At 41.3% G+C, this 17,101-nt stretch overlaps 1 protein-coding gene across 2 annotated transcripts in view; it reads right to left on the bottom strand.

Annotated features, from left to right (window-relative positions):
* The window catches only part of pde10a (phosphodiesterase 10A), a 191,441-nt gene extending 187,769 nt beyond the window's left edge, over positions 1-3,672 (bottom strand). For both annotated transcript variants that reach the window (XM_061959655.1, XM_061959663.1), the window contains exons 1-2: positions 3,284-3,672; positions 2,676-2,786 (exon numbers count right to left, since the gene is read on the bottom strand). In XM_061959655.1, the coding sequence (XP_061815639.1) occupies positions 2,676-2,786; positions 3,284-3,389 (217 nt within the window). In that variant the 5' untranslated portion in view covers positions 3,390-3,672. The remainder of the gene's footprint in view (positions 1-2,675; positions 2,787-3,283) is intronic.
* Positions 3,673-17,101: the final 13,429 nt, after the last annotated feature.

The raw sequence follows: 17,101 nt of genomic DNA, 5'->3' as shown, positions 1-17,101 counted from the left end.
CTTGTATTTTAATGAGGACCCCAGGAAGACTAGCCTGCCGCTAATATGTCGGCTCATGGGGATCCCAAATAAACAATTAAACAACAATTAAACAATTTCCTTGCGTACGGATTGTGCTCTATATAAAAACTTTTCAATTTGTTTTTGCAAATGACATCTGAAGTAATGTATCTACACTATGTGATTGATTTTAATTTGAATTATGTTTTTTTTTCAGATTTTAAGTTGAATTATGACCATTTTTATGTTTTTATTTTTGTCTTCTTGTCATTTTTTTGTAAACACATTGCATTTCCTTGCGTACGGATTGTGCTCTATATAAAAACTTTTCAAGTATGTTTTACAAATGACAACTGAGAGTATTTTAACTACACTATTTGATTGATTTTAATTTTAATTATGTTTTTTTCTGATTTTAAGTTGAATTATGACTATTTTTATGTTTACATTTTTGTCTTCTTGTCATTTTTTGTAAACACATGCATTTCCTTGCAAACGGATTGTGCTCTTTATAAAAACTTTTCTAGTTTTTTTTGCAAATGACAACTGAAAGTATTTTAACTACGGTACACTATTTGATTGATTTTAATTTTAATTTAGATTTTTTTCTCACTTTATGACTATTTTTATGTTTTTATTTTTGTCTTGTAATTTTTTGTAAACACATTGCATATTCTTGCGTACGGATTGTGCTCTATATAAAAACGGTTCTAGTTTTTTTGTGCAAATGACAACTGAAGTAATTTATTTACACTATTTGATTGATGTTGATTTGAATTATGTTTTTTTCTGATTTTAAATTGAATTATGACTATTTTTATGTTTTTATTTTGTCTTCTTGTCATTTTTTTGTAAACACATTGCATTTCCTTGCGTACGGATTGTGCTCTATATAAAAACTTTTCAAGTATATGTTACAAATGACAACTGAGAGTATTTTAACTACTCTATTTCATTGATTTTAATTTGAATTATGTTTTTTTCTGATTTTAAGTTGAATTATGACTATTTTTATGTTTTTGTTTGTGACTTCTTGTCATTTTTTGTAAACACATTGCATATTCTTGCGTACGGATTGTGCTCTATATAAAAACTGTTCTAGTTTTTTTGTGCAAATGACAAATGAAGTAATTTATCTACACTATTTGATTGATTTGAATTTGAATTATGTTTTTTTTTTCCTGATTTTAAGTTGAATTATGACTATTTTTATGTTTTTATTTTTGTCTTCTTGTCATTTTTTGTAAACACATTGCATTTCCTTGCGTACGGATTGTGCTCTATATAAAAACTTTTCAAGTTTTTTTGCAAATGACAACTGAAAGTATTTTGTCTACACTATTTGATTGATTTTAATTTGAATTATGTTTTTTTTCTGATTTTAAGTTGAATTATGAATATTTGTATGTTTTTATTTTTGTCTTGTAATTTTTTGTAAACACATTGCATATTCTTGCGTACGAATTGTGCTCTATATAAAAACTGTTCTAGTTTTTTTGTGCAAATGACAAATGAAGTAATTTATCTACACTATTTGATTGATTTGAATTTGAATTATGTTATTTTTTCCTGATTTTAAGTTGAATTATGACTATTTTCTTGTTTTTATTTTTGTCTTTTGTCATTTTTTGTAAACACGTTGCATTTCCTTGCGTACGGATTGTGTTCTATATAAAAACTTTTCAAGTTTTTTTTGCAAATGACAACTGAAAGTATTTTAACTACACTATTTGATTGTTTTTAATTTGAATTTTGATTTCTTCTCATTTTAAGTTGAATTATGACTGTTTTTGTTTTTATTTTTGACTTCTTGTCATTTTTTGTAAACACATTGCATTTCCTTGCGTACGGATTGTGCTCTATATAAAAACTGTTCTAGTTTTTTTGTGCAAATGACAACTGAAGTAATTTATCTACACTATTTGATTGATGTTAATTTGAATTATGTTTTTTTCTGATTTTAAATTGAATTATGACTATTTTTATGTTTTTATTTTTGTCTTGTTGTCATTTTTTGTAAACACATTGCATTTCCTTGCGTACGGATTGTGCCCTATATAAAAACTTTTCAAGTATTTTTTACAAATGACAACTGAAAGTATTTTAACTACACTATTTGATTCATTTTAATTTGCATTATGTTTTTTTTTTCAGATTTTAAGTTGAATTATGACTATTTTTATGTTTTTATTTTTGTCTTCAAGTCATTTTTTGTAAACACATTGCATATTCTTGCGTATGGATTGTACTCTATATAAAAACTGTTCTAGTTTTTTTGTGCAAATGACAACTGAAGTAATTTATCTACACTATTTGATTGATTGTAATTTTAATTATATTTTTTTCAGATTTTAAGTTGAATTATGAATATTTTTGTTTTTTATTGTGTCTTCTTGTCATTTTTTGTAAACACATTGCATTTCCTTGCTTACGGAAATTGTGCTCTTTATAAAAACTTGCCTTTTCAATGAAAATGAACAACTTTGAGTCATTGAACAGTGCATCAAGCAGGTGGGATGCACACAAATACACTAAAGTGAAGGACGCCTCTAATGTAGCTTGACTGCTAAGAAATGATTTTTTTTTAAAGGACTGTTGCAAGGGGGATGCTTCCATTGCCTTGTTGTGCAGCACGAGTGGGTGCCACGCGAGTTAACAGTGAGCATGTGTCCTACCTTGGTCACGGCAAGGCTCCCCCGAACTCAACTTGTCCAGACTTTTCCGTTTCTTCGACATTTGTCGCAGAATCCAGCACAGGTTGACAATGTGGGGACCCCTGGAGCAGTCTGCGTGGGGTGACAGCAGAGGTGACAAGAGACTCATTCACATCCCCTCCTGGGTGCGTGTACGTGCGTGTCCTAGCAAAAGTGTGCGTAATAATCCAGAGTGCCTCCCCGGCGGTGTTGCTCTCCACGAATGACAAATATGAAGCGCTCAAATGCGCGGCGGATTACGCGCGGGGATTTTGATCGGATGGGAATTTACGCACGACGTTGCAAACTTGTTGCTCCACGTCATGCGTGCCACGAAAAAGTGGATTTTCGTCACAGGCGCGCTTTGAAGCGATCGATGCGACCTGGAAACGTTGCATTGTTGCTTTTTTTTTATGAATTTTTTTTTACGCGTGATCGCCGAGCCCACTGCGCGACTTCCGATGACATAGATAACCAGGCGTGTATGTGCGTGACGCACACGCGGTCCACAATGGGAAGTGTCTTTAAAAAGAAGGTGTGGATTCCCACTCGTGCGTAAAATGGTGACGTGGTGAGTTGAGTGAGGCTACCTTTCTCTTTCACGGACACATAATGGACCCCGCGGAGCTTTGTGGTGGTCGCGGCGGACCCTCCGGATCCACGCGTAAAGGTGACATAAATGGATCCAACGCGCATTGTGTCATGGGGACACGTTTTCCTTCCACTTCCGGGTCACGCAGCAGCCACGCGACTAATCAATAAACACATCAAGGTGATTGGAAAAAAAATGATGATGAAGATAAAAACTTTGAAAGGATAACGGATTTTCAAAAAGGATAAAAAACCCACCCAAATCTAAAAAAAAAAACAAAAACAAAAACAACAACAACAAAGGATTTATGCGCATGACAATCTGTGCTCCCATTGGTCAAAAAGAAAAAAGCGAGCAGTGATCACAAAAAGTGGCACGTACATTGTCTCTCCCCCCCTTCCAAATAATAAAAAAAAAAAGTCAAATATGGGTGCCAGTCAATAGGTGCTGATCTATATTCCTGCTAGTGGGTGCTCGGCGTGTGTGTGTGTGTGTGTGTGTGTGTGTGTATTTAAAAAATAAAATAAAATAGACGTTCAGCGAAGTGAACATCCCATATGGTTGTGGCGTTATTATTTCGCGAAATGGACCAAACTCGCCACAAAATTAACTACAATAAGATGTATTTTTCAAAAAATATATTTTTTTAAAGATTTGAAAGTTGCCATCAATCCCACGTGGGTGCCACCAGTTGAGCACACACACGCACACACTCTCTCCTCTTTTTCTTTCTCGATTATCCCACATTCTGATGTATCCATGAACGCACCACCAGGGTCAGGGGGATCATATTCCTTCCAGCACATCTGCTTTACATTTACAGTAGGCCGCCTGCAGCATATCTGCACATTTCATAGCGACGTATCATCGCTTCCATTGCGTTAGTCCGTGCTTCTTTGCGCACACACGTAGTGTTTCATTGTGAGGGGCTGCATTCGCTGACGCTGGTATTTGGTGGTATTTTCTAAAGGCAAACCCCCCCCCCCCCCCCCCCCCTCGCCCTCTTGCTCTCTTTTTACTCCCTCCTCCCCCTTCCACTGCAGCTGCTGACGTCAACACATGCTTGCGTCAATGCTGCCTGCTTTGGCAGAAAGGCTTGTTCATTGTGATCATAATGGGATTATTAGGTTTAGAGAAATACCCTGCCTTCATGTCTTTTCTTCTTTTTTTTGTTTTTTTTTTGTTTTCTTTTACACCATATGACAAGCATTTCTTTTATTCCTTCTTGCACTAAACCTGATTATAATCTAAAGGGAGGCCTTTTCAGTATTGTGCATTAAAAGACATGCTTACGTTAGGCTTTACAATGAACGTTTTGGAGATAAGACAAAATGCATGTGATTGCAATTAAAATGTTGCAGTATGTGTGTTGAGATGCGCGCAAATAGTGTGTCTGCGTTGTGTGTGAGGCAGGAGGATGTTATGATGTCCTATACGCTGACCTTCTGCAATGAATGGACTACTGTACTTCCTGTCTGTCAGCCTTGATTTACTCCGCATATCTTTCCTACACCCGCTCGTCTTTATTTTCCATCCGTATGTTTTGTCCAAATGTGTAATCATCGGACAGCACTTGTGTAAATTAAATCATATGTACATTCGGTTTAGCAATATCATATTATTGCTGCCTGCAGAAAATGTAGCGAAAATAGTGTGAGATGATAAAGTTAAAAGTTAAAGTACCAATGATAGTCACAGTGTGGCAAAATTATTCTCTGCATTTGACCCATCACCCTTGATCACCCCCTTGGAGGTGAGGGGAGCAGTGGGCAGCAGCGGTGGCCACGCCCGGGAATCATTTTTGGTGATTTAACCCCCAATTCCAACTCCTTGATGCTGAGTGCCAAGCAGGGAGGTAATGGGTCTCATTTTTATAGTCTTTGGTATGACTCGGCCGGGGTTTGAACTCACAACCTACCGATCTCAGGGCGGACACTCTAACCCAGTGGTTCTTAACCTTGTTGGAGGTACCGAACCCCACCAGTTTCATATGCGCATTTACCAAACCCTCCTTTTTTTTCAAATTCAAGACAAAGTTATTATATGTTTTTGGTAATAATTTAGTATGGGGAACCTATTCTAAGTAATAAAGACTTAGTTTAGAGTTATTTGGTCAGGGTTAGGGTTCGGGTTAGGGTTAGGGTTAGAGGGTTAGGGTCAGGGTTAGTGTTATAATAAGGTCATGCCGAATAAGGCATTAAGAAGTACTTAATAATGACTGGTTAGGAGCCAATATGTTACTAATTTGCATGTTAATAAGCAACTAATTAATGGTGAATATGTTCCCTATACTAAAGTGTTACCATGTTTTTTTACCGGTGCACAAAATGAACCGTACATGAACATCACCTTGTTCAAACAACAAAACCAACACAGTGCATAAACTCACAACAAACTACACACCTGCAAATCAGTGTGCGATAGGGAGAAGTTTTTATTTACACGATGAGTCGGGTGTGTTTTGACCTCCGCCGAACCCCTGAGCCCGACTCACCGAACCCCTAGGGTTCGATCGAACACAGGTTAAGAACCACTGCTGTAACCACTAGGTCACTGAGTACAGATGCAAAATGACACACGCTCAGTTGCCATTCCTTGTCATTTAAAAAAAAAAAATTGCAGTAAATTCCTAAAAACACTAGAGCAGGGGTGTCAAAGTCAAGAATTGTCACTGCCGTTGTGTCCTTGGGCAAGACACTTTACCCACCTGCACCCAGTGCCACCCACACTGGTTTAAATGTAAAAGCGCTTTGAGTCACTAGAGAAAAGCGCTATATAAATATAATTCACTTTACTTCACTTCATCTATGGCCCCAGGGATGATATTTGGTTACCGTATTTTTCGGACTATAAGTCGCTCCGGAGTATAAGTCGCACCGGCCGAAAATGCATAATAAAGAAGGAAAAAAACATATATAAGTCGCACTGGAGTATAAGTCGCATTTTTTGGGGGAAATTTATTTGATAAAACCCAACAACAAGAATAGACATTTGAAAGGCAATTTAAAATAAATAAAGAATAGTGAACAACAGGCTGAATAAGTGTACGTTATATGAGGCATAAATAACCAACTGAGAACGTGCCTGGTATGGTAACGTAACATATTATGGTAAGAGTCATTCAAATAACTATAACATATAGAACATGCTATACGTTTACCAAACAATCTGTCACTCCTAATCACTAAGTCCGATGAAATCTTATACGTCTAGTCCAGTGGTTCTTAACCTCGGTTCGATCGAACCCTAAGGGTTCGGTGAGTCGGCCTCAGGGGTTCGGCAGAGCCTCCGCCGCGGAGGTCAAGACACGTCCGACTCATTGTGTAAATAAAAACTTCTCCCTATCAGCGTATTATGGATACCCCCAAACAATGTTCCCTCTAATTTTCCATATGTGTGAGCAAACGCAAAAACTCCTTGAGCATTCGGTGGAGCACATGTGGTCACACCTGCAGCACACCTGTCCCAAACCTGACTAAATAACAAGTTAAAGGTTTTATTATTGTCATTGTAAGCCCACTTACAATGACAATAACATATTGTTTTTCATGAGCTGTGTACTAGTATTATATGTCTGGGTGGGGGTCCTACTTTGGAAATAATGTGTACCCCTTTCAGATATCGCATTTAGTTTCCACTGAAACATTCACATGTTGCACAATGAGATGTAAACATGGGATTATGTGTACATTCCTGTATCTTTCTGTTTGTAAAATATATATCTATTAGTATTTCTTTAATATAATAACATAATTTTATGATTACGGTTCAGGTGCGGTGAATGCACATATGAAACTGGTGGGGTTCGGTACCTCCAACAAGGTTAAGAACCACTGGTCTAGTCTCTTACGTGAATGAGCTAAATAATATAATTTGATATTTTACGGTAATGTGTTAATAATTTCACACATAAGTCGCTCCTGAGTATAAGTCGCACCCCCTATGAAAAAAACTGCGACTTATAGTCTGAAAAATACGGTAGTATTAGAACCGGCCCGCAGGCCACAGCCGCCTGTGTCAGGCTTGGACGGAGGAAGGGACTCAGATGCAGAGAGGTGATTCCAAATAAAGCTTTTATTTTGAAATACTCTAAGCCTCCAGAGCCGAGTAAATTCAATTACTATGAAATACAAAAATACTATCGACAAAATGTTCCAAAAGGGAAAAACCGAAAATCACTCCAAAAAAAAGGAGGAATACAAAAATAAGGACGATATAATTAGCACCGTATCTGTTATCAAAAACTTTAACAAAAAACGCTTCAAACAGGAGGAAGAAAATAAAGACTATAAAACTTAACTACTCTAATCAATGTAAACAAAAAATCACTCAACAAACTTTGAGGAAAAAATCTTTAAGGAAAAATAATAACTCACCACTGCGGTAGAAAAAGGTAGGATAACAAAAGTCGCTCTGAGGGAGGAAAAAAAGTCCATTCAAAAATACAGCGTGGGATATTCTGGGAGCAAGGACGTAGACGTGAGACAAGGCAAGGCATGGACATGAACAGGGACATGGAACGCAAGACAGGCACGAAAGCTCGAGACAATCTGGCACAGAACAAGGGGAGGCTTGGGCTTATAAAGAACATGAGGGTAATGGGAAACAGGTGGAAACAATCAAGGGTCAGGAATGACGTCAGACCGGTGACACAAGAGGAAGGACCCGTGATCTGAAACAAGAGGAGTTGCTTTTCAAAATAAAACATGTAAATCACAAGACAGAAAAAACCAAGACAAGACTTCCCTCACCGCGGTGTGACAGTACCCCTCCCTTTAGGGCCGACACCTGACGGCCCAGATTCTCCGGGATGGCTTCTATTGAAATCCTCAATGAGGGTGGAGTCCACGATATGCCGAGAAGGCACCCACTGTCTCTCCTCTGGTCCGTACCCTTCCCAGTCTACCAGGTACTGTCTGCCCCGGCCCCTGCTGCGAACTGCTAACAACTTCTTTACTTTGTAAACAGGACCGCCCTCAATCATCTCGGATGGTGGAGGGGGCGTGGTGGCTGGAACCAGCGGGCTTACTTTGACGGGTTTCACTCGGCTGACGTGGAAGGTTGGGTATACACGCAGGGATCGGGGCAGACGGAGTCGTACAGCAGAGGGTCCGATGACTTTGGTGATGGAGTATGGACCTATGAATCGTGGTGCAAATTTCTTGGATGGTACTTTGAGTCGCATGTCTTTGGTCGAGAGCCATACTCTATGCCCTGGCTGATATGCATGGAGCGGGTTTCCTTTTACGATCCGCTGTCTTCTTCATCCGGTCTCTTTGTCGGATCAGGACCTGACGAGCTGCTGCCCAGATGCGTCGGCAGCGTCGGATCAGGGCATGTGCCAAGGGGACCGATACTTCCGGCTCATTGTCTGGAAAGACTGGAGGTTGGAAACCATAAGCCGTTTTAAACGGAGAGAACCATGTGGCAGATGTAGGTAGTGCATTGTGAGCATACTCAACCCAGACCAGGTGTTTACTCCATGTAGAGGGATTCTGGGACACCAGGCACCGGAGGTTGGTTTCCAGTATCTGGTTGAGGCGTTCGGTCTGGCCGTTGGCCTCCGGGTGATAGCCTGTGGTCAGGCTGGCCTTAGCTCCGATGAGTCTGCAGAAATCCCTCCAAAACCGTGATACAAACTGGGGCCCCCGGTCAGAGACAATGTCTTTCGGGAAGCCGTGAATCTTGAAAACATTGTCCATCATGATTTCTGCCTTCTCCTTGGCGGAGGGCAACTTAGGCAAAGCAATGAATCTCACCATTTTGGTGAAACGGTCCACCACAGTTAGGATAGTGGTGTTACCTTGAGAGACCGGGAGCCCCGTGACGAAGTCCATGGAGATGTCGGACCACGGTCTGGAGGGAATAGGTAGGGGCTGTAACAGACCCATACGGGACCCGGATGATGTCTTGTTCCGAGCGCAGACCGAACATGCCTCCACATACTCCCGAACCGCCGGTTCCATGGATGGCCACCAAAATCGCCGAGAGATGGCGAACATCGTTCTCCGCACTCCCGGGTGGCATGAAAGCGGGGAGGTGTGAGCCCAATGGATCACCTGTGAGCGCAACCCAGTCGGAACAAACAAGCGATTACCTGGGCACCCACTAGGTGGCGGGGTTCCACCATTTGCCTGCTTCACCTCATCTTCTATTTGCCAGGTAACCACTCCAACCACACGGGACAGTGGAAGGATAGTTTCTGGTTCCTTGGCAACAAGCTCGGGGTCGAAGCGTCGAGACAGGATGTCTGGCTTGACGTTTTGAGACCCCGGCCTGTAAGAGAGAGAGAAAGAGAAACGGTTAAAAAAAAGTGCCCCCCTGGCCTGGCGAGAGTTGAGTCTTTTAGCCTTCTTTATGTATTCTAGATTTTTATGGTCTGTCCAGACAATGAACGGAAGATCGGCCCCCTCAAGCCAGTGTCTCCATTCTTCAAGGGCGAGTTTGACCGCCAACAACTCACGGTTGCCGACATCATAGTTCTTCTCTGCCTTGGACAGACGTTTAGATAAGAAGGCACAGGGATGCATCTTGCCATCCTTCTCAGATCGTTGTGATAAGACGGCTCCGACTCCTTCGTTGGAGGCGTCCACCTCCACCACAAATTGGCGTTGCGGGTCTGGCATGGTGAGAATAGGAGCCGAAGTGAAATGCTGTTTTAGGTTCTGGAATGCCTTTTCAGCTTCTGGAGTCCATTGGAATTGTACCTGAGTGGAAGTGAGAGCATGGAGAGGGGCCGCTATAGTGCTAAAACCTCTAATAAACCTCCTGTAGAAATGAGCAAATCCTAGGAACTGCTGAACCCTTTTGCGGCTATCAGGAGTGGGCCAGTCGGTAACTGCGCTAATCTTAGCCGGATCCATCTGGACCTTTCCCGGAGCTACTATAAAACCCAAGAAGGAGATAGTATTAACATGAAATTCACTCTTTTCAGCTTTGACATATAGTTGATTTTCTAGTAGTCTTTTAAGGACCCTAGTCACGTGCACTTGGTGGGTATCAATGTCTGGTGAATAAATTAAAATGTCATCTAGGTATACATACACAAATTGATCAAGGAAGTCTCTGAGTACATCATTTATCATAGTTTGAAAAACAGCGGGTGCATTGGTGAGTCCGAATGGCATGACCAGATATTTATAATGTCCACTGGGAGTATTAAATCCAGTTTTCCACTCATCCCCCTCCCTTATACGAATCAGGTGATAGGCATTACGTAGATCAAGTTTGGTAAATACCTTAGCTTGTTGGATTTGGTCAAATACTGATGTCATGAGAGGAAGAGGGTACCGGTTCTTTATGGTGATGTCGTTGAGTGGACTGTAATCGATGCACGGTCTCAAGGAACCATCCTTTTTGCCCACAAAGAAGAAACCGTCACCCGCTGGTGATGAGGAAGGACGGATCAGCCCCGCTTTTAATGAGGCTGTGAGGTATTCCTTCATGGCCGTCCTCTCTGGACCGGAATCAGAATACAGACGACCTTTGGGTATGTTGGATCCTGAGATCAAGTCAATGGCGCAGTCGTATGGACGGTGTGGAGGAAGAGTCATGGCTTTGGTTTTGCTGAAGACTTCTTGTAGCTGGTGGTAGCATGGGGGTACGGATTTCAAGTCCGGGTACTCCGATTCTGTGGTGGGGTTTGCAGAAAACAGGTTGAGTTGCGCTACATTTTTTTTGTGTGTAGCGCCCAAAAAACAGTCATTTATACAGTCCTTTCCCCATGCTTTAATTTCACCTGTCCTCCAGTCTATCTGGGGGTTGTGTTGAAACAGCCAAGGTAGTCCCAAAATCAAAGTGTGTGAGGCGGCTTTGAATAGATATAAGCGAATCTTTTCTTCATGGTCTTTAATATTTATGCGGATGAGTTCTGTGGCATGAGTAATTACGAACAGTTCCTTCCCATCAAGAGCTTTAGCTCTAATTGGTCGAGTTAATGGTTCAGCTTTGATCCCTAATTTTGCAGCCAAAGACCAGTCCATCAAACTCTCGTCTGCCCCTGAGTCAATGAGCGCCCCAATGTTTGTGACTGTGTGATGTTTTACCTGAATCCTGGTGAGGGTACGCTTATTAGGAGTAGAAGTAGTTGGTAGACTCACTCCTATGGGTCGTTTAATTGGACAGGTGGCGACGAGGTGACCCGGTTCCCCGCAGTAGAAACACCTTCCTTCTAGCTGTCCTCTTTGGCGTTCCTCCTGTGTCAGCCGCGCTCTCCCCAGCTGCATGGGATCCTCACCTTCCATCAGGGGGCTGGAACGACTCGACCCAGGTGGAGTGGTGTAGAAATCCGGTCCGTGTGGCGTCTGGTAATGTGCCGCTCCTCCCGTGGTGGAGGTTCGTGCGCTCCGATGTCTTCTGAGCTGCGTGAGTCTGTTGTCGGTACGGACGGCGAGCGCAATAAGCTCGTCCAACCCAGCAGGTAAGTCTAGTGGGACAAGTAGATCTTGAATAGGGACGGCCAGTCCTTTCAAAAAAGTGTCATAAAGAGCAGCGGAGTTCCACCCGCTCTCTGCCGATAGCGTGCGGAATCGGATGGCATAATCACAAACCGAGTCTCGACCTTGCCTCAGTCTGCTCAGCTCCTGTGCCTTCTCTCGGTTGTCGGTGACAGGATCAAATGTCATTCGTAGTGCAGTCTGGAAATCCGTGAGTGAGTTGCATACCGCTGAACCTCGGCCCCATTCGGCGGAAGCCCAGGCCTAGGCTCTACCCGTCAAGTGCGACATCATAAAAGCAATCTTCGCTCTCTCAGTGGGGAAGGCGTGAGGATTAAATTCGAAATGAATTGAACAGTCTATCATGAATGATTTGCTTTGTCCTGTTTCACCTGAATATGATGCTGGAGGTGCCAATTTACTTCCGGCTCCGGCGAATGACGTAGGCGGTGGTTGGACAGGTACGGGTGCCGATGCGGCGGATTGAGGAATCCGCATGGCCATCTCCTGCAGCTGGGTAGTTAGTCGGGCCATATGCTCGGCCATAGCCGTCTGGAAACCCTCTTGGCGTGAGAGGCGTGTTTCCTGATCCTGTATGGCGGCGGAAAAAAGTCCTTTCTCTGCTGAGTCCATACTGGCCAGATTGTAATGTCAGGCTTGGACAGAGGAAGGGACTCAGATGCAGAGAGGTGATTCCAAATAAAGCTTTTATTTTGAAATACTCTTTAAGCCTCCAGAGCCGAGTAAATTCAATTACTATGAAATACAAAAATACTATCGACAAAATGTTCCAAAAGGGGAAAACCGAAAATCACTCCAAAAAAAGAAGGAATACAAAAATAAGGACGATATAATTAGCACCGTATCTGTTATCAAAAACTTTAACAAAAAACGCTCCAAACAGGAGGAAGAAAATAAAGACTATAAAACTTAACTACTCTAATCAATGTAAACAAAAAATCACTCAACAAACTTTGAGGAAAAAATCTTTAAGGAAAAATAATAACTCACCACTGCGGTAGAAAAAGGTAGGATAACAAAAGTCGCTCTGAGGGAGGAAAAAAGTCCATTCAAAAATACAGCGTGGGATATTCTGGGAGCAAGGACGTAGACGTGAGACAAGGCAAGGCATGGACATGAACAGGGACATGGAACGCAAGACAGGCACGAAAGCTCGAGACAATCTGGCACAGAACAAGGGGAGGCTTGGGCTTATAAAGAACATGAGGGTAATGGGAAACAGGTGGAAACAATCAAGGGTCAGGAATGACGTCAGACTGGTGACACAAGAGGAAGGACCCGTGATCTGAAACAAGAGGAGTTGCTTTTCAAAATAAAACATGTAAATCACAAGACCGCGGTGTGACAGCCTGCTGCTGTTTTGCACGCACCAATACTCCATCAGTGTTGTCGCAAGGAATTTTCAAAATGGGACCCCATCAAGTCATAAGAATTGGGTCGTACAGTAAATTTTTAGGGTCCCACTTTTTTTTAAGCGTTTTGAAAACAAATGATATGCATTATCCTGTTATATCTCACATTATATATTGTGTTTTGGAAAAAGGTTGTCATAAACGTTAATTCATTAAAAAAAATTATACAAAAGAAAACACATTTTTTATTCAGTTGTAAACATTCATTCACTTTCTTCTTTCCTTCATGGATCTAAACTTTACCGCTGCCGGTAGTTTTTTCTATTTTTTTATTGTAATATTTTCAGAATGTGTTTGTTCTATTTTTGGCCAAAGTAAGATAAACAATACAATCTGAAGTTGTCTTTATTTTTTTAGTTTTAATGCCATGATTTTAATAGTCCGGCCCGCGTGTGCACAGATTTTCCTGCATGCGGCCCCTGGGCTAAAATGAGTTTGACACCCCTGCACTAGAGTGCTCCTGTAGCACCAACTTGAACTTGGACCACATTGACAGAGCCTTGCGTTGACATTTTAACCTTGCTAACAATCACTGGGGCCAAACTTGTGATTTACATCACAAGGCGTTCCTCAGGGCATGCACCCGTCTCCTTTTGGCAGGTATTTTTTCTGTAATGTGATTTATTTAACTAAGATGTTGCTGTAGTTTGTTTACTTCAGGTGCAGTCAGTCATCGTTTGTTCGACTTCATTAGTCATACTAGTAGTGTTCCTTAAGATTCCGTCAGTTGGGCTATTTAATTGGTGGCTCGCGAGGTCAGTTAAAAAAAATTGTGAAAGACTCATATTTTTGCAGCAGATTGTAAAAAATAAAAAATAAGTAGAGTGCTGTCATTGGGATGATCTCTGGCTTTTTTTTTGCAAAAGATCCTTAAAAACAAACCGCAGCGCACTTCTGTAACTCTTGACAAAATAACCTAAATGTCCACTGTAGAGGACACTGGCTTTCCGGAGTATACAAAATAAGACTAATAGTGAAGTGCATAGCGTGTGCATTTTTTAGGACAGGATAGGATAGACTTTATTTATCCAAGAAATGGGATATTCTGTGGTTAATTTGCACATTTTACCTACAGTAAAAAAGTAAAAGTACTAAAAAACTAAACATAAGTGATAATAATAATAACACTATACCAGACCTGATTGATTGATTGATTGAAACTTTTATTAGTAGATTGCACAGTACAGTACATATTCCGTACAATTGACCACTAAATGGTAACACCCGAATAAGTTTTTCAACTTGTTTAAGTCGAGGACCACGTTAATCAATTCATGGTCAAATTAAGGGCAAATTAAGGCCCGGGCGTTAAGCTTTTCAATCTGGCCCGCCAGACATTCCCATATATTTTTTTTAGATCTTGAAGATGGAAACTGTAGCCGCCATTATGATGTGCAGTGATGTTTTCAAATGACCGTAAGTCTTGAACTATACAAAGTATTTCAATGGTTGGAATCTGCGCTTTTGCATGATATACTAGTTACTATGGTACAATCCCCGTTTCCATATGAGTTGGGAAATTGTGTTAGATGTAAATATAAACGGAATACAATATATAAAATAAATCCTTTTCAACCCATATTCAATTGAATGCACTACAAAGACAAGATATTTGATGTTCAAACTCATAAACTTTATTTTTTTTTTTGCAAATAATAATGAACTTAGAATTTCATGGCTGCAACATGTGCCAAAGTAGTTGGGAAAAGGCATGTTCACCACTGTGTTACATGGCCTTTCCTTTTAACAACACTCAGTAAACGTTTGGGAACTGAGGAGACACATTTTTTAAGCTTCTCAGGTGGAATTCTTTCCCATTCTTGCTTGATGTACAGCTTAAGTTGTTCAACAGTCCGGGGGTCTCCGTTGTGCTATTTTAGGCTTCATAATGCGCCACACATTTCAATGGGAGACAGGTCTGGACTACAGGCAGGCCAGTCTAGTATCTGCACTCTTTTACTATGAAGCCACGTTGATGTAACACGTGGCTTGGCATTGTCTTGCTGAAATAAGCAGGGGCGTCCATGGTAACGTTGCTTGGATGGCAACATATGTGGCTCCAAAACCTGTATGTACCTTTCAGCATTAATGGCGCCTTCACAGATGTGTAAGTTACCCATGTCTTGGGCACTAATACACCCCCATACCATCACAGATGCTGGCTTTTCAACTTTGCGCCTATAACAATCCGGATGGTTCTTTTCCTCTTTGGTCCGAAGGACACAACGTCCACAGTTTCCAAAAACAATTTGAAATGTGGACTCGTCAGACCACAGAACACTTTTCCACTTTGTATCAGTCCATCTTAGATGAGCTCTGGCCCAGCGAAGCTGACGGCGTTTCTGAGTGTTGTTGATAAACGGTTTTCGCCTTGCATAGGAGAGTTTTAACTTGCACTTACAGATGTAGCGACCAACTGTAGTTACTGACAGTGGGTTTCTGAAGTGTTCCTGAGCCCATGTGGTGATATCCTTTACACACTGATGTCACTTGTTGATGCAGTATAGCCTGAGGGATCGAAGGTCACGGGCTTAGCTGCTTCCGTGCAGTGATTTCTCCAGATTATCTGAACCCTTTGATGATAATACGGACCGTAGATTGTGAAATCCCTGAATTCCTTGCAATAGCTGGTTGAGAAAGGTTTTTCTTAAACTGTTCAACAATTTGCTCACGCATTTGTTGACAAAGTGGTGACCCTCGCCCCATTCTTGTTTGTGAATGACTGAGCATTTTATGGAATCTGCTTGTATACCCAATTATGGCACCCACCTGTTCCCAATTTGCCTGTTCACCTGTGGGATGTTCCAAATAAGTGTTTGATGAGCATTCCTCAACTTTATCAGTATTTATTGCCACCTTTCCCAACTTCTTTGTCACGTGTTGCTGGCATCAAATTCTAAAGTTAATGATTATTTGCAAAAAAAAAAATGTTTATCAGTTTGAACATCAAATATGTTGTCTTTGTAGCATATTCAACTGAATGATGATTTGCAAATCATTGTATTCCGTTTATATTTACATTCAACACAATTTAGCTGAGATAGGCTCCAGCGCCCCCGCGACCCCAAAGGGAATAAGCGGTAGAAAATGGATGGATAGATGGACAATTTTAATAATTGAGTACAGCTGCAAATTAACCCACCATGCATGAGGCCAAAGAAAGTTGTGATGGCCAACACTTTGATAGAGAAGGTGAAAAACACCATGGAATTTAAGAAATAACTCATATATTCACAAATTTATTTTCTCTGCTTTACATTGCAAATATGCTTTTTTTGTAGCTTTAAAGGGGAACATTATCACCAGACCTATGTAAGCGTCAATATATACCTTGATGTTGCAGAAAAAAGACCATATATTTTTTTAACCGATTTACGAAATCTAAATGGGTGAATTTTGGCGAATTAAACGCCTTTCTAATATTCGCTCTCGGAGCGATGACGTCACAACGTGGCGTCACATCGGGAAGCAATCCGCCATTTTCTCAAACACCGAGTCAAATCAGCTCTGTTATTTTCCGTTTTTTTCGACTGTTTTCCGTATCTTGGAGACATCATGCCTCGTCGGTGTGTTGTCGGAGGGTGTAACAACACGAACAGGGACGGATTCAAGTTGCACCAGTGGCCCAAAGATGCGAAAGTGGCAAGAAATTGGACGTTTGTTCCGCACACTTTACCGACGAAAGCTATGCTACGACAGAGATGACAAGAATGTGTGGATATCCTGCGACACTCAAAGCAGATGCATTTCCAACGATAAAGTCAAAGAAATCTGCCGCCAGATCCCCATTGAATCTGCCGGAGTGTGTGAGCAATTCAGGGACAAAGGGCCTCGGTAGCACGGCAAGCAATGGCGGCAGTTTGTTCCCGCAGACGAGCGAGCTAAACCCCCTGGATGTCTTGGCTCACACCATCACTTATGCCACCGAAGATGATCAAGAAAAGAATA

The sequence above is a fragment of the Nerophis lumbriciformis genome, linkage group LG02, assembly GCF_033978685.3.
Source record: "Nerophis lumbriciformis linkage group LG02, RoL_Nlum_v2.1, whole genome shotgun sequence".
NCBI lineage: Eukaryota > Metazoa > Chordata > Actinopteri > Syngnathiformes > Syngnathidae > Nerophis > Nerophis lumbriciformis.
This window is presented reverse-complemented; position numbering and strand designations above follow the sequence as displayed.